Source organism: Hyperolius riggenbachi, chromosome 6, assembly GCF_040937935.1.
Source record: "Hyperolius riggenbachi isolate aHypRig1 chromosome 6, aHypRig1.pri, whole genome shotgun sequence".
Lineage (NCBI taxonomy): Eukaryota > Metazoa > Chordata > Amphibia > Anura > Hyperoliidae > Hyperolius > Hyperolius riggenbachi.
The window spans coordinates 287,892,750-287,911,390 of record NC_090651.1 but is presented as its reverse complement, the minus strand read 5'-3'; the positions used below and the strand labels follow the sequence as shown (position 1 = coordinate 287,911,390).

Sequence of the window (18,641 nt, the reverse complement as noted above, 5' to 3'; positions counted from 1 at the left end):
CTGCAAAAGGAGCATCTACTAAATATTGCCTGTTTATGCTTAACACATGCCGGCACCCAAATTCTGAACAAATTCAAAATTAGAACACTGATGTGAGGTAACAGAGAACTGCTTGTGCGAATTGCGGCCCGGAAAATGAACGTGCCCGTCGCCATTTAAAAGCATTATGTGCGATTTTGCAAACAAACATTTACTATTTACCTAACATTGTTACTTGTTTTTATGAATGATGACTGTTATCACTGACTGTAACAGTCGTCATTCAAATCTAAACTAACTACAGATGTGAAGATGGATAGGGCATCAGCGGCAAACAGCGTTCATTGTCCGATCCATCTTAACCACCATGGTAACAAAGGCGCAAACAATCGTTTGATCATGATAAAATTACCACTGCGTGCAACAGGGATCTGAGCGATCAGTCTCTCAGTGATCAGTCATGACGGGCGCAAATGCCGCAGGCAGCTAAACATTGTTTAACTAATTTTCATTAAATGGTAATGCGATATCGCAATAACAATCATTAATTGTGAAAAAGTCACCCGCCGCAAAAAAAGTTGCATCGTGTGTACGGACCTTCAGGCACACTGATTGGTTTTCAGGGACCTCATGATCCCTTGCACCAATCATTGCCTTGAGGGGACATAAACACTTTATTATTATTTTACTATTTTTTAACTACTTTTTTTTTTTAATCATTAAACACCGTCTGTAGCAGAGACAGTGTTCAATGAGGGCTGGGGGGCCAAGGGATTGGAGGCAACTGATTGGCCAAGGGATTACATAATCCCTTGGACCAATCACTGCAGCCACAAGAGTTAATGGATCACATGATCCCTTTGCCCAATCAGTGGTGCAGGTATGGGGTCATGTGCATGTGCGTGCGTGGTCACATGCACGCGCGTGTGCATTTTTTTTTTAAAGAAGTAATTACTTCCTGATGCAGCAGTTTATAATGATCGCTGTAACAATGCTGTAATAGCGATCACTGCAGATTCAGCGGGTGCCGATCGGGTGGAGGGACCACCTGGTCCCTTGCCCCAATCGGTAGTGCGGTGGGAATGCACGTGCACGTACACGTGCATCCGCAGGATCGTCCTAAGTGGTAGCTTTAGTGCTGGACGTGGCTCCTACAGCCAGAAGGCTTTAGCCTACAGCCCACAAGAACGCTCTTGGGAAAATAATTCTGCAGCTCTAATCAGCGTAGGCTGTGACATCACTGGAAAGGCGGGGTTACATACCAATATACAGCTTTATATAGTTATAGGAAGTGTTTAAGGTGTCCTGAATAATTGAATGCATTCTACTATATGTTGTTACAGTGCCTCTTTAAATTCTGCCATCAAATCCTTCACGTTAGGAACGATCTGGCCTGGCATGCCCAGACGGTTTAACTGTTCCCCTAGATGATATTTAGGTATACAATGTTCCACCATGTGCAAAACTTGTCTTCCAGCATGTGTTACATTTGAAACATAAGGCTAGTAGTTTCCTGATTCATGTTTTTATTTTTCTTTCCCTGGAAGAATCAGAAATCACAGAACAGCATAGTGAAGTCGTACATACCTGGAGTATCGAAGAAACCCAGGAGGTTTTATAGCAAACACCATATCCCTGTATTCTTTAAAACCTGCAGCACACTGAGATGGAAACTTGTATATCCCGAGGATCCAACACCTAAACACCAACACAGCAACTTGCTCTATGCAGTCCATTGTATTGAGGGGGTGTCAAGAATTATACAGTGGGGAGACCAAGTAAGCACACAGACTGATCTAGGAGAGTTAACTCTACAGGTCAAGGTCCTTTAGTCTACTCAAGGAAAAGATGGAAACTCATTCATATCGAACTGGAACAGCCATGACAAGGCGTACAAAAAAATGAAGCCAAAAGCTATGTCTAGTGTAGTATTGTTGATGGAGAGTAAGGAGGAAAAATAGTTGTGTAGGATTGGGAGAGTAAGGAATAAATCTCTAAGATTGGGTTCTCACAAGACAGGGTTAGTTGATAGATATAGGGCTGCACACGCTGATCTACCTTACTCCACTTGGGGGATCCCTTATTCAATTCACTTTTCTCCTAATATTTCTCTTAGGCAATATTTGTACACCGTATCAATAGAAGCAACAACAGCAAGCAAGAACATTCCCAGAATTATTTTGACAGTACTTTTTCACCTTTTTAATACTTATTCAATTGCAGAGTGCTGCAATGAAAAGTTATTTTTAACAGGAGGTGAAGAATTGTCTCCTTGGAGAAAACTTATTGAATAAGGGCCAATGGCCCATATGCAATTAACTTTTTCTCCTGAGTTTTCTCCTAGGAGATAATCTTAAAATAACTTTTCATCACTTAGCAACTGAAAAAATACTAAAAAACAGTTGAAAAAGTGCTATCAAAATTATTTAGAGTACTTTCTGCCTTGCTGGTGTGAAAACATCACCTAGGAGAAACACAGGAAAAAAGTTATTTGCAAATGGGCCAATGGCTCATATGCAATTCACTTTTGCTCCTGAGTTTTCTCCTAGGAGATAATTTTTCATATGCTATTTAGAATAACTTTTCAGCACTTTGCAATTGAAAAAGTAGCAAAAAACTGCTGAACAAATACTATCAAAATTATTCTCAGTATTTTCTTGCTTGCTAGTGGTTTAACCAGTTATAGATTTCAAGATGGTATATTTACGTCCTGCAGTACTTCAATTCCTGCCCAGGGATGTAGATATTCGTCTACCGCTGCAAATGGCACGCTCGCTCCCACGCGCATTCTCACAACCGCATGTTAGTTGGAAGATCAGTGAATTGGGAACTGCGATGATCTAAGCCCCTGTGTCAATGATCATTGTAGCGAACAAAGTAACACATACACGCATTACCTCCTGTTTGCATACTAACAGTACGTGGCAGGAAGAAATTGTGTGGGGACATCTTGTGGCCAAATAGTAAAATTACACCTCCATACTTTTTTTTTTTTTTTTTAAATAAACAACATACATATATCTTAAAATTAAACCCCTACCTCCCACACTCTCCCATAGTTACCCAAATAAAACATTTGCATAAAAAAAGACAATTAAAAAAAATTACATAAATAGTTACCTTAGAAACTAAAAACTTTTTTTTAATATGTATGTCAAGAGGTTATCTTACTATTATTTTTGAAAATATGAGCTTGTAATTAGTGATGGACAAAAAACAGAAAAAATGCAACTTTATTTCCAAATGAAATATTGGCTCCATACATTGTACTAGGGAACTATTTTAAAGGTTGCAATAACTGGGACAAATGGGCAAATACATGTGCGGCTTTTATCCACAGTATAAATTTATTTATGTTTCCAATTAAAATGCATTTAGAGTAAAATAATTCTTAGCAAATTGTACCACTCAAAAAAAGCCTAATTGGTGATGAAAAAAAACAAGCTATAGATCGTTTCATTGTGATAAATAGTGATAAATTTATTGGCAAATGAAAGGGAGGAGTGCTGACAGGTGAAGATTGCTCTGGTACAGAAGGGGAAAACCCCTCAGAAGTGAAGTGGTTAAATGGCATTTTATTGTCAAGTTTGAAAAAAATTCACCTAGGAAAAAACTTGGGAGAAAAAAATTAATTGCATATGGGCCAATGTGTCTTGCTGAGACCCTCAAATAGACAGCCAGGAGGAGCACCACTCGAGGTAAGGGATGGTGTGTCACGATCCCAGCCACGGTGTCCCGCTGAGACCCTGGAAGTCACACTCCAAGAAAATATGAGCAAAGATAGGGAACTTCCACCAAGAGAAGGTGCTTCACTAAGCTCCTGGAGGACTCAATTGACCTGAGGACACAGGCAAGTAGCCAAAGAAAGTGTTGTTGTGAGTCGACCTAGGATTCATTTGGCAGGGTTTCCCCACAAAAAAAACATAATTTGGCAGCATTTCCCTCACAAAAATACACATGATATGGTAGTGTATGCCCCACAAGCACGCATACTTTGGTAGCTTCCCCCCAAGTACACGTAGTTTGGCAGTGTTTCCTCCACAAGCATATGTAGTTTGGCAATGTTTCCACCACAAGGAAGGACACATAGTTTGGCAGTGTTTCCTCCACAAGCACACATAGTTTGGCAGTGTTTCCTCCACAAGCACACGTAGTTTGGCAGTGTTTCATCCACAAGCACACGTAGTTTGGCAGTGTTTCATCCACAAGCACACGTCGTTTGGCAGTGTTTCCTCCACAAGCATATGTAGTTTGGCAGTGTTTCCTCCACAAGCATATGTAGTTTGGCAATGTTTCCACCACAAGGAAGGACACATAGTTTGGCAGTGTTTCCTCCACAAGCACACGTAGTTTGGCAGTGTTTCCTCAACAAGCACCCATAGTTTGGCAGTGTTTCCTCCACAAGCACACGTAGTTTGGCAGTGTTTCTCCCACGAGCACATGTAGTTTGGCAGTGTTTCCTCCACAAGCACACGTAGTTTGGCAGTGTTTCATCCACAAGCACACGTAGTTTGGCAGTGTTTCTCCCACGAGCACATGTAGTTTGGCAGTGTTTCCTCCACAAGCACATGTAGTTTGGCAGTGTTTCTCCCACAAACACACATTTTTACCTGGCACCCATTCTGCATGTACACCATTCCAAAGAGAATTCCTCTGGAACAGCTACATCAAATTTGAAAAATCCAGGTGGGTAAACTAGGATTTGAATTGTATGCTAAAATCAGCTTACATACAGATCACATAACCTGTGAAAAAGTTCCATTTGTTTTACCACATTGTGCTAAAAAAATCAGGATGTTAATATTCACTCATACCATGGATAGGAAAGCTAATTGGCTGGTCTGTGATTTGTAAGCAAAATGAACTGTGTGAGTTACTAAAGTTAGTGTTACAGTAGTAGGATAAAGTGTTATAGTTGCAAAGAGGGAATGCAAGCAGCATTCTGTCCCTGAGCTGTATGTAAACAGTATACTGTTGCTGCCTTGTCATTCTGTCCCTGAGCTGTATGTAAACAGTATACTGCTGCTGCTTTGTCAGTCTGTCCCTGAGCTGTATGTGTAATGATAGGTGTCAGCAACCAGAGAGAGAATCTGATTCTTGGCGATCTGCAGTATCCCCAAGAATACAGATATACCTGATTATTGGGGATCTGCAGAATCGCCAATAATCAAATATGTCTAACCTCTAGACACCTGAGTGTGTAAGTGTTTTGGTGCAACAGTAACCTTTGGACCACCGGGGTAGCATAAGTAGAGAAGACTCTACTGCAGTCACGGACACCTGAAGAGAGAGTCCCTGACTGATAAGGAGCAGTGTCCCCTCTGTAGAGCAGGGGACCCCTGCGGGAAGGCTGGACACCCTGAGGGGTAGTGTTGGGCGAACACCTGGATGTTCGGGTTCGCGAACGTTCGCCGAACATGGCCGCGATGTTCGGGTGTTCGCGCCGAACTCCGAACATAATGGAAGTCAATGGGGACCCGAACTTTCGTGCTTTGTAAAGCCTCCTTACATGCTACATACCCCAAATTTACAGGGTATGTGCACCTTGGGAGTGGGTACAAGAGGAAAAAAAATTTAGCAAAAAGAGCTTATAGTTTTTGAGAAAATCGATTTTAAAGTTTCAAAGGGAAAACTGTCTTTAAAATGCGGGAAATGTCTGTTTTCTTTGCACAGGTAGCATGCATTTTGCCGCCATGCAGTCATAAATGTAATAAAGATAAGAGGTTCCATAAACAGGGACCGGCAACGCTAACCCAACAGCAGCACACGTGATGGAACAGGAGGAGGCGCAGGAGGAGAAGGCCACGCTTTCAGACACAACAACCCAGGCCTTGCATGAGGACAAGAAGCGTGCGGATAGCATGCTTTTTGCCGCCATGCAGTCATAAATGTAATAAAGATAAGAGGTTCCATAAACAGGGACCGGCAACGCTAACCCAGCAGCAGCACACGTGATGGAACAGGAGGAGGCGCAGGAGGAGAAGACCACGCTTTGAGACACAACAACCCAGGCCTTGCATGAGGACAAGAAGCGTGCGGATAGCATGCATTTTGCCGCCATGCAGTCATAAATGTAATAAAGATAAGAGGTTCCATAAACAGGGACCGGCAACGCTAACCCAGCAGCAGCACACGTGATGGAACAGGAGGAGGCGCAAGGCCACGCTTTGAGACACAACAACCCAGGCCTTGCATGAGGACAAGAAGCGTGCGGATAGCATGCTTTTTGCCGCCATGCAGTCATAAATGTAATAAAGATAAGAGGTTTCATTAACAGGGACCGGCAACGCTAACCCAGCAGCAGCACACGTGATGGAACAGGAGGAGGCGCAGGAGGAGAAGGCCACGCTTTGAGACACAACAACCCAGGCCTTGCATGAGGACAAGAAGCGTGCGGATAGCATGCATTTTGCCGCCATGCAGTCATAAATGTAATAAAGATAAGAGGTTTCATAAACAGGGACCGGCAACGCTAACCCAGCAGCAGCACACGTGATGGAACAGGAGGAGGCGCAGGAGGAGAAGGCCACGCTTTCAGACACAACAACCCAGGCCTTGCATGAGGACAAGAAGCGTGCGGATAGCATGCTTTTTGCCGCCATGCAGTCATAAATGTAATAAAGATAAGAGGTTCCATAAACAGGGACCGGCAACGCTAACCCAGCAGCAGCACACGTGATGGAACAGGAGGAGGCGCAGGAGGAGAAGGCCACGCTTTGAGACACAACAACCCAGGCCTTGCATGAGGACAAGAAGCGTGCGGATAGCATGCATTTTGCCGCCATGCAGTCATAAATGTAATAAAGATAAGAGGTTCCATAAACAGGGACCGGCAACGCTAACCCAGCAGCAGCACACGTGATGGAACAGGAGGAGGCGCAAGGCCACGCTTTGAGACACAACAACCCAGGCCTTGCATGAGGACAAGAAGCGTGCGGATAGCATGCATTTTGCCGCCATGCAGTCATAAATGTAATAAAGATAAGAGGTTCCATAAACAGGGACCGGCAATGCTAACCCAGCAGCAGCACACGTGATGGAATAGGAGGAGGCGCAAGGCCACGCTTTGAGACACAACAACCCAGGCCTTGCATGAGGACAAGAAGCGTGCGGATAGCATGCTTTTTGCCGCCATGCAGTCATAAATGTAATACAGATAAGAGGTTCAATAAACAGGGACCGGAAACGCTAACCCATCACAGATGGTCATTGTTCATGTTACTTGGTTGGGGTCCAGGAGTGTTGCATAGTCGTTTCCAATCCAGGATTGATTCATTTTAATTTGAGTCAGACGGTCTGCATTTTCTGTGGAGAGGCGGATACGCCGATCTGTGACGATGCCTCCAGCAGCACTGAAACAGCGTTCCGACATAACGCTGGCTGCCGGGCAAGCCAGCACCTCTATTGCGTACATTGCCAGTTCGTGCCAGGTGTCTAGCTTCGATACCCAATAGTTGAAGGGTGCAGATGGATTGTTCAACACAGCTACGCCATCTGACATGTAGTCCTTGACCATCTTCTCCAGGCGATCGGTGTTGGAGGTGGATCTGCACGCTTGCTGTTCTGTGGGCTGCTGCATGGGTGTCAGAAAATTTTCCCACTCCAAGGACACTGCCGATACCATTCCCTTTTGGGCACTAGCTGCGGCTTGTGTTGTTTGCTGCCCTCCTGGTCGTCCTGGGTTTGCGGAAGTCAGTCTGTCGGCGTACAACTGGCTAGAGGAGGGGGAGGATGTCAATCTCCTCTCTAAAGTCTCCACAAGGGCCTGCTGGTATTCTTCCATTTTGACCTGTCTGACTCTTTCTTCAAGCAGTTTTGGAACATTGTGTTTGTACCGTGGATCCAGAAGGGTATAAACCCAGTAATTGGTGTTGTCCAGAATGCGCACAATGCATGGGTCGCGTTCAATGCAGTCTAGCATGAATTGAGCCATGTGTGCCAGAGTCCTGCCAGAATCCTCATCATCCTCTTGTGAGCATTGTGATAGTTGTTGTGATGCATCATAGTCGTCACCTTCTTCCTGGTCTGCTTCTGCTGACCATTCGCGCTGAATTGTGGAAGTCCAACGTGCACCGCTCTGGCCCTTGTCAGTGGTGGCATGAAATTCCTGCTCCAACTCCAGCTGTTCCTCCTCCTCTTCTTCGTCATAGCTGCTGGGGCCAGCGTTTCCTGAGGCAGATGGCCTGATGTTGGTACCATCACGCTGATCGTTTTCTCCTTCAGATTCCCCCAGTTGCATCATGACAGCTGTTTCCTTGATTTTCAACATTGACTTCTTCAGTAAACACAGCAGTGGTATGGTAATGCTGACTGAAGAGTTGCCACTGCTCACAAGCAACGTGGATTGCTCAAAATTTTGGAGGACTTGGCAGAGGTCCAACATGTTGGCCCAATCGGATCCACAGAAGCTTGGCAGCTGTCCGGATGCGCCTCGGTACTGCGCCGTCATGTACTGGACCACTGCACTCTTCTGTTCGCAAAAGCGGGCTAGCATGTGCAGCGTAGAATTCCAGCGCGTAGGGACATCACACAGCAAGCGATGGTGGGGGAGATTGAAGCGCTCCTGCATCTTGGCGAGTGCCCCCGAAGCAGTACTGGAACTTCTACAATGTTTGGCCACTCGTCGCACCTTCAACAGAAGATCGGCCACGCCTGGGTATGTCCTCAGGAACCGCTGAACTACTAGGTTCATCACGTGCGCCAGGCAAGGGATGTGTGTCAGCTTAGCCAACCTTAAAGCGCGAATGAGATTACTCCCATTATCACACACAACCATGCCCGGTTTCAGGTCCAGCGGTGCCAGCCACAAATCCGTCTGTTCCTTTATTCCCCTCCAAATTTCCTCCCCCTGTGTGCTGCTTATCCCCAAGGCAGATCAGCTTCAGCAACGCTTGCTGACGCATGCCAACAGCTGTGCTGCACTGCTTCCACGATCCTACTGCTGCTGGGTTAGCGTTTCCGGATGAGGTACAGCTTTGAAATGCGTTGGAGGAGAAGGAGTCAGAGAGGTAGGTGCTGCTGTTGTTATCCAGTGGGAGGGATGGCGATGCAGTTGTTTGCGGCGTGGGCAACACCCGCGCCGTAGCAGGTGAGGAATTGCTGCCAGGCTCCACAAGGTTCACCCAGTGCACGGTAAGGGAGATGTATCGACCCTGGCCGAACGCACTCGTCCAGGTGTCAGTGGTGAGGTGAACCTTGCAGGCAACGGCATTCTTCAAGCTTTGGGTTATTTTGCTGACCACGTGCTCATGCAACTCAGGCACTGCAGAGCGCGCAAAGTGGTAGCGGCTGGGAACCACGTAACGTGGGATGGCCACTGACATCATGCCCTTGAAGCTGTTTGTCTCCACCACTCGATATGGCAGCATTTCGCAGGCCAGAAGCTTGGCTATGCTGGCTGTTACTGCCACGGCCCAGGGGTCATTTGCTGGCAATTTCCTCTTGCGCTCAAGCATCTCCGAGACAGACAACTGAACCATAGGGCTGCACACTGAACAGCTGTTGGTTGTTGTGTTTGATGACTGGGAGACCTCAAGAGCACTATTCCAGAAAGTGACAGTGTCAGCGTCATCTGATGTTTGTGAATGTTGTTGTGAACCACGCAATGGCTGGGCTACTGCTGCTGCTGAGAAGGGTCTGGTGGTGAGTCTGGTGACCCCAAGGGAGGCAGTGTTGCTGCTGGAACCCTGTCCTGGCAGCCACAGAGTGGGATGTTTGGATACCATGTGGCGGGTCATGCTGGTGGTGGAGAGGTTGTTAATATGTTTCCCCCTGCTCAGGCGGGTCTTGCACACCTTGCAAATCACCATGGTACCATCCTCACTGCAGTCTTCAAAGAAAGGCCAGACTTTGGAGCACCTGCCTTGCTGGCGATTTCTGTTTGCGCCTCTTTTGCGTCTCACTTGAACTTCCACGCTTGTGGTGCCTGAAATTTTGCGCCGCCTACCTTGTGGCACAAGGCGAACTCGTGCAGCAGTGGTTCTTCAACAGACTCATCTGTGCTGCTGCTACGACGGCGATGTTCTCCTTCACATACAAAATCTGGGTCTCTGTCAACATTGTCCATACCCTCCTCCTCTTCCATCTCCTCAAACTCGTCATATGTGATTGTGGGCCGCCGCCGTGGAGTAGAGCTCCCCACAACAACCTCTGCGCAGCACACTCCAACGTCGTCTTCAAGATCTTCTCGCCCGACCTCCTGCAATTGAAACCCCTCCTGCCCAACTTGCTCTGGGATTTGGGTTTGCATTTCAGTGCGCGGTGCATTTCCCACAGTCAATGGTTGTGAATCCGGGCACAAAATTTCTGGCTGTTCCATTGACCTTTGAAAGGTGGAAGTTTGTTGGGCTGGGAATAGCTCCTGCGAATACCCCATTGTGTCCTGAGGAAATTCTTCGGACTGGTTATTTGGCAGTTGTGTGCGTGGTGTCGCTGCCGGTTGTGTCAGCTTTGTGCCCACTGGCTCCTTGTAACTGGCTGAGGACTCGGACCTCGTGCCTGATGTGCTGGTGCTGCTTAACCCACTGGACGCTTGAGAGGTCATACAATTAATTATCTGGTCCTGTTCTTTTGGATTTGTGAGGGTTGATTTCCTGGACAACATGGGCGGTATTGAGTGGGTTTTCTTCGGTGCTCCACTGTGGCCTGTACGTGAACCGTCAGGGGGAACACCTCTTCCCTTGCCCCTCCCTCTTTCACAGGATTTCTTCTTCATTTCACTTATCCTTAAAGTACACGCTGACTGGCAGCAGTACAGTGGCAGTACAGAAATGCTATACAGTGGCGGGTGAGCGGTGTACTACTATTCCCAGCAGCGACACAGAGCACAATGCTATACAGTGGTGGGTGAGCGGTGTACTACTATTCTCAGCAGCGACACAGAGCACAATGCTATACAGTGGTGGGTGAGCGGTGTACTACTATTCCCAGCAGCGACACAGAGCACAATGCTATACAGTGGTGGGTGAGCGGTGTACTACTATTCCCAGCAGCGACACAGAGCACAATGCTATACAGTGGTGGGTGAGTGGTGTACTACTGTTCCCAGCAGAGACACAGAGTGGCAGTAAACACAATGCTATATAGTGTGGCTGAGCGGTGTACTACTGTTCCCAGCAGCGACACAGAGCACAATGCTATACAGTGGTGGGTGAGCGGTGTACTACTGTTCCCAGCAGAGACACAGAGTGGCAGTAAACACAATGCTATACAGTGGTGGGTGAGCAATGTACTACTGTTCCCAGCAGCGACACAGAGTGGCAGTAAACACAATGCTATATAGTGTGGGTGAGCGGTGTACTACTATTCCCAGCAGCGACACAGAGCACAATGCTATACAGGGTGAGCGGTGTACTACCGTTCCCAGCAGACACACAGAGTGGCAGTAAACACAATGCTATATAGTGTGGCTGAGCGGTGTACTACTATTCCCAGCAGCGACACAGAGCACAATGCTATACAGGGTGAGCGGTGTACTACTGTTCCCAGCAGACACACAGAGACACCAGCAGACACACCATCAGGTGTTCGGCCGAACTCGAACATCACCCGAACAGGGTGATGTTCTGCAGAACCCGAACAGTGGCGTTCATTCAACAGTGAGTTCATTCAACTCACCTACTCGCCTGCAAATGAGTTAAAGGACAACTGAAGTGAGAGGGATATAGTGGCTGCCATATTTATTTCCTTTTGAACAATACCAGTTGCCTGGCTGTCCTGCTAATCCTCTGCCTCTAATGCTTTTAGCCATAGACCCTGAACAAGCATGCAGCAGGACATGTGTTTCTGACATTTTTTGTCAGATCTGACTACATTAGCTGCATGCTTGTTTCTGGTGTTAATTTGAGACATTACTCCAGCAAAATAGGTCAGCAGGGTTGCCAGGCAACTGGTATGGTTTAAAAGGAAATACATATGGCAGCCTCCATATACTTCTCACCACAGTTGTCCTTTAGGTGGCTGGAACTTTACAACTTCTTTGAATCAGCCCCAGGGTAGTGGCCGCTCCCAGATGTGATGCCACACCCAAGGCAACACAGTAGGTGGTGGCCACAGAGCTTTAGGCCCAGTGGTTTTGCCGACATGGGTGGGGGTTCAGACACTAATTTATGGGCGTAGGGGTAAGTTGAATGAATTTTTTTTTAAATCTTCTGATTTATAAAAAAGTATAACAAGAAAAGAGTCCCTGGCTCCAAAATGGTTACAACTGTTACAAATCCTTGAAATCAGCAGAAAATGTGGACATAACAGCTCAATACTGTGCAAAACTATTACAGACATAGCCTACAGCAAATACAACCTTCCATAGCACACAGATGCCACTGATAACCCCAAAATGACCCATTGGCATTAATTGAATCATCAGATCTGCATAAATGAGTAGACCATACCGAATTCTGTATTATCATTCTTTTTATGCACATCATTATCTAAAAGACCTGATAGATGCCCAGTGGGCAAAAACAACAGAAAGATAAAAAAAAATGGAAATACAGCGAGGAGAGAAGAAGAAGAAGAAGGAGGAGGAGGAGGAGGAGGAAGAGGAAAAGGAAGAAGAGAAGGAGGAGGGGAGGAGGAAGAAGGAAGATTTAAATCTGATAAAATACAGTAGTTCATAGATTTTAGCTTCTGGGACACTGAAAGAATGTATCAGTCATATGAGACAGTACAACATGAAAAATACTTTTTTTAAATTTTTTTATGTTAGACATAGAAAATAAAACCGGGATTCCAAAAAAGTAATATTAGGAGTAGGAGGATAGATTCAATTGTTTATCTCATCACCTTATGTTCACAAGACAAAACAACATAGACAAAAGAAGGAAGTGGCCCTCCTCTGCCCCAGCTCCCGCCCCTCCCTCCCCCACCAGTCCTTCCTACCCACCCCTCCAGTCTGCCCTGGGATTAGTTCACTCCAGGATCCGTCAGATGAGTCTCCATATCTTCTACCCAGCGAGACCACTCTTTATCACATTTCTTTTGGGTAATTGCAATTAGTATACATGACTTTATAGAGGGGTTTTGCCAGGTTGATCCAGGCTTTTTTCCAGGGTCTCCTCCCATTCTTCCACTGTAACTACAGCCTGTCGGGAGAAGCCAGCAACCACAGGCACCTAACCAGCCAGCAGCCACAACTAGGCAGGAGAAGGCAGCTGCCACAGGTAGGCAGGAGAAGGCAGCTGCCACAGCCAGGCAGCAGGAGCCAGGAGGCATAGACAGTCAGCAGATGCCAGCAGACCTACCCAGAGAGCCACAGCCAGCCAGTCAGCAGAATACACACATGGCTAATTTGGGTTCCAGTCCTCAGATTTCATCAGTAGTACCCCAAACCTGCTGGGGAACTAGATAGGCCCATCCAGAATCTTCTCAGTGCAGGCTATATGCAGAGCAACATGTCAAGGCTGTCTATAATGACAAAATTCAAAAATTGGAAAAAGGATGCGCCTGGATGGATAGCTGCTAAGTCTAGTCAGGGGATGTCCCAATTCCCTAATAAATTGAAAATAGTAAAACAATAGACCGACTGCGCTAAATATATTTAGCGCAGTCGGTCTATTGTCTTACTGTCTATAATGACAGTTTTGGGTGATACAGAGTGCTATGTGCTGCAACCACATTACCTGGCCCCAGGTGTCTGATGGGTACATTTATGTGCTGCACACCAGAGCAATCTGACAATGGAATGCTGCATGCATTTTGAGCACAGCACAGAGCTGCCTCATTCAGTGTAGTTGAATGGGGTAATCTCTGTAACAGAGAGCAATGCAGGTGCCAAGTAGAGATGGCTTGAACTGTTTCTGGTCGAACAACTGGTGTTCGCATCAGCAGGCGAACACATGGCGTGTTCGACCTGCCCCCTATACATCATCATGGAGCCGAAATTTGACTCCTCACCCCAGAGTCAGCAAACATATGTCAGCCAATCAGCTATCCCTCCCTCCTGGACCACCCCCCTTATAAAAACGCCAGCATGGCAGCCATTTTACACTCTGTCTGTAGCTGCTGTGAGGCCTTATTCACACCTAAAATTGAATACGCAAACACAAGCGTTTTGTGTGCTTTTTTCCCCCCTTCCAGGCGCTCCACTGTGCGCTGTGTTTCTGGTAAAAGTGATTTTCTGAGCACTTTTCCAGAGCGGTTTTGTAATTCACTCCCTGACGCAAGTCAGAAAGTGAACTCTTTGACCCGGAAAATAATAAATACAATGTATTTATTCCAAAAACCGCGAAACACAGTCGCTGCATAAAGCAGTTTTGTGAGCGTTTAGCGCTCTTCCAATACCTTCCATTATAGCAAAATCGCCCCAAAAATGGTACATGCACCGCTTTGCTGAATGCACAGTGCACGAACCGCACTAATATGAACATTCTCATAGAGATTCATTGAACAAGCGTTTTGTGGGCGATTTAAAAAAATCACCTGTGCTTGAAAAAAGACCGAAAACGCCCCTAGTGTAAACAAGCCCTGAAGGAGTGTAGGGGCAGAGCTGTGCTGCTGCTAGAGAAAGTGGTATTTAGGCCTGTGCTCTGTGTCCCCAGTGCAGTTTCTTGCTGCTACAGTACCAATTCACTATCTGCATAACCCCAAGAGCCCTTCTAAGGGCTGTGTTTTGTTATTGTGATATTGCTGTGCAGTGTGTCCACACAGTGCACTTTAGCTGTTGCAGACAGGTGCAGTCAGTGCTTAGTGCTACTCTAGTTCACCCAAATAACTGTTTTTCTATTTCTTGCTATTGTTATATTGCAGTTCTATCTGTCCAGTGCCCACGCTAGCTGTTGGAAACAGGTCTACTGGTCCTAGTAGTGCACTGACCATAACCCAATAATCCTTCACCACCACCACTGGCATCTAGTATCCACTAGTGCTTTGCATAAGCCTTCACTGGCAGGACCTATATTTTGAGTCGAATGTTGCACATAGCAACAAACCTATCTGTCACCTGATCTGCGTAAAGTGACATTCAGTTTATAAAAAAAAAACACTTGAGTGACCAGAACCACTTCTGGCATCTAGTATCCACTACTTCCCCCTGTATAAGATTTCAGTGCAGAATCAGTATTTTTATGGTCACTTAACTGTCATTGAACCACCTCACCCTGATCATAGGGGCTGGAAATCCGCGATTGTCTGCACTCCCACGAACGTGCACACAAGCATTGGTGGCCACTACACACCACTACACAAAGATTGCCGCCAAGAGGACTAACATTTATGTCCTGGAGGGGTCAATCAACTAGTAAAAACTTACCTTGTTTAACTGACAATCATCTGCAGATCAGACATTCATCTTGGTGGATCTGATCTGCAGATGAATGTCAGTTAAACAAGGTGTGTATGATGATCTGCAGATATCATAGACTATGAATGCAATTTGCAGGAACAGATCTTTTGCAGATTCTGATATTTTGCATGTGTACAGCATCTCTGTGTGCAGCCTCTTGCAAAGATTTAAATCTGATGGGTGTACTCAGCTTAATAGAATAGACTGTGTTTGTAAGCTCTCATACCAAATGGAAGGTGGTAAAATTGGTCTTCCATCTTTCATTTTCCAAAGACTTTTATCTCAAGTGTGTACTTAGCTTAATTCTGTCTATACAAACACACAACTGTTTACCCACTGTAAAATGAGAAATTAATTTAACCACTTTACCCCCACGCGTACGGATTTCTCCGCCCCTTTTTTCCCTCCTAAAAAACCAGGGACGGAGAAATCCGTACCTTCCGCGCTACCGCCGCTGTCCGCGCTCCCGCCGCTCGTGCGCGCGCACCCGCCGCTCGTGCACGCTGCCGCCCGCTCGCCCGGAGATCAATGAACGGGAAAATCCATTCCCGTTCGTTGATCTAAGCCCCCGCAATGATCTGCTGCTTCTTTCAGAAACAGCGAGATCATTGTGATTTGGCCAGCCTCCTACTGCTTCCTGTAAGCGTCCTTCCGGACGCTTACAGGTCGCATGTAAACAAACACTCTGTGGCCATCTTGTGGCCAAATAGTAAACTACACCCTAAAAGCATTTTACATATACAAACATTACATTTACACAATAAATTAACTCATTACCTCCCACACTCCCCAATTTTTATTTATTTTTTGTAATGAAAAAAAAAAAATACAATAAAAAAAAAAACATAAATAGTTACCTTAGGGACTAAACTTTTTAAATATTTATGTCAAGAGGGTATAACACTGTTACTTTATAAACTATGGGCTTGTAATTAGGGATGGATGCAAAACTGAAAAAAATGCCCCTTTATTTCCAAATAAAATATTGTCGCCAAACATTGTGATAGGGACATAATTTAAATGGTTTTATAACCGGGACAAATGGGTTAATACATTTCATGGGTTTTAATTACAGTAGCATGCTTTATTTAAAAACTATAATGGCCGAAAACTGAAAAATAATAATTTTTTCCCACATTTTTTCCTATTTCCCCATTAAAACACATTTAGAATAAAATAATTCTTGGCATAATGTCCCACCTAAAGAAAGCCTAAATGGTGGCGAAAAAAACAAGATATAGTTCATTTCATTGGGATAAGTAATAATAAAGTTATAGACGAATGAATGGAAGGCACGCTGAAAGGTGAAAATTGCTCTGGTGGTCAGGGGGTAAAACCCCTCAGTGGTGAAGTGGTTAAGTCTGGTACACACATACAATTTTGATTGGCCAATCACTGACCAATTTTACCACTTCTATGTAAAATGGGAGCTTGCCTAGACAATCAAAGTCTTTTGGCACTCATTCTTCATGGAGGTGGTAACATTGGTCAGTGATTGGCCAATTAAAACTGGATGTGTTTATGCATCTTTGCGCCTGGTACACACTTTCAATTATGATTGGCCAATTACTGACCAATTTTACCACCTCTATGTAATATGAGCGTTTAAAGGGGAACTAAGGAGAGACGTATATGGAGGCTGTCATGTTTATTTCCTTTTAAGCAATACCAGTTGCCTGGCAGCCCTGCTGATCCTCTGCCTCTAATACTATTAGCCATAGCCCCTAAACAAGCATGCAGCAGATCAGGTTTTTCAGACTTTAAAGTCAGATCTGACAAGTCTAGCTGCATGCTTGTTTCTGGAGTTATTCAGATACTACTGCAGAGAAATAGACCAGCAGGGCTGCCATGCAACTGGTATTGATTAAAAGTAAATAAATATGGCAGCCTCCGTATACCTCTTACTTCAGTTCCCCTTTAACTACACAATCTGCTCATAATATTCAATATCTGTTGACTGTCATGCTACATGGAGCTGGTAAAATTGGTTAGTGATTGGCCAATGATAATTGAAAGTGTGTACAAGGCTTAATCTGTAATCCGGGCAAAAATGCACAGATCTGATGAGGGAAATTTCTTCACCAATATGCAGAAGTTCCAGTGCACGTTGGTGGTCACTTGAGAAATAAACAGACATTAAATATAAGTGGTTAGATGTTTGTTTTACACTATCAGCCTGTATCCAGCCTTCTAGAAACCAACACAAGTATAATTATCTGCGAATGATCTACTGTAATAAATGACACCGCTGCGTTCCGCCCCACATTATTCAACTTTTCAACTATATTGCAAAATACAAACACGCATGTTATAGCAGAGTCCTTTACATTCAGAACTATAACATTTCTTACAGGTAGGCAAGGCACAGCATACTATTCAGGATAGGAACAGATCATTAAAATTATTTATGTTCGTGCCATGCTGCTTAATAAAGCTCTTTTTATTTTGTAAGGACAGATTTCTTTCCCCCAAACATGCACTTTTTAAAGCGAACGTGAACTCAGAACTTCTTCTCTGCTCTAAAAGCTAAGCAGCAGCATAATAACCTTTAAAGAAAAACATTTCTTTGTTACAGCTGATACAAATCCTGCCATAAATCTGCGGTGTTTCTACTTCCTGCTTTCAAGGAAGCACATCCTTTGTTTACAAGCAAGATCTCTGCAGTGGCAGTCAGGTGACACAGCTAAGGGTTCAAATTACAACTTGTGATTAGACACAGATGAGGGGGAATTAGACAGACTAAACTCTCTAAATACATACAGGGTGCATTTCTCTATGTTTTTCTCCTGTCCTGTGCAAGAGTTAAGGTCCACTTTAACGTCTACAGCAGTCAGTCAGATAGGAGGCTATCTCCGCTCATCACAGTCATGTCTGCTAGAGGCAATGCTGGGAGTGTTTGAGCTGCAGGTATCAGGAGACATCAGTCTGTGGTTTAATCACATTGTAACCTGCTGCAAGGAATTCCTTCTGTGAGTTCATCCTATAGTAGTGATTTCAGCATAGTACACCTGTCTAGTCACTGCTCTGATACTGTCAGGCATTGCAGCTCTCATACCTGGGTGACAATCTGCCAGATTCACCATCCTGCAGAGGTGAGCGGCATCTGCTCTTCACCCCGCTGCCGTTGGCTGCAGCTGGACGGCATGGAGGAGGTGAAGGCAGAGATGGAAGGCAGATGGAATTCGAGTTCGGAGAAGCCACCACACCTCTCCTGCCCAAGCCAACATCCTGCGCCCTTGGCCAGCAGCCCATGCAAAGCATTTATTTGCATAGAGTGGCGGGCTGGGAGAGCAGGAAAAGGGATGGGAGCAGCTGGCAGTTGGGACTAGCAGATTTGTTAAATCGACACCTGCCCAGCCTCATACTTCTCCCATCACCTGAG

At 45.4% G+C, this 18,641-nt stretch overlaps 1 protein-coding gene across 1 annotated transcript in view; it reads right to left on the bottom strand.

Moving 5' to 3' along the window:
• POU2F3 (POU class 2 homeobox 3) overlaps positions 1-18,418 on the bottom strand; it is a 155,752-nt gene extending 137,334 nt beyond the window's left edge. The window contains exon 1 of the mRNA XM_068242873.1: positions 18,315-18,418. Coding sequence (XP_068098974.1) covers positions 18,315-18,342 — 28 coding nt within the window. The 5' untranslated portion in view covers positions 18,343-18,418. The remainder of the gene's footprint in view (positions 1-18,314) is intronic.
• Positions 18,419-18,641: the final 223 nt, after the last annotated feature.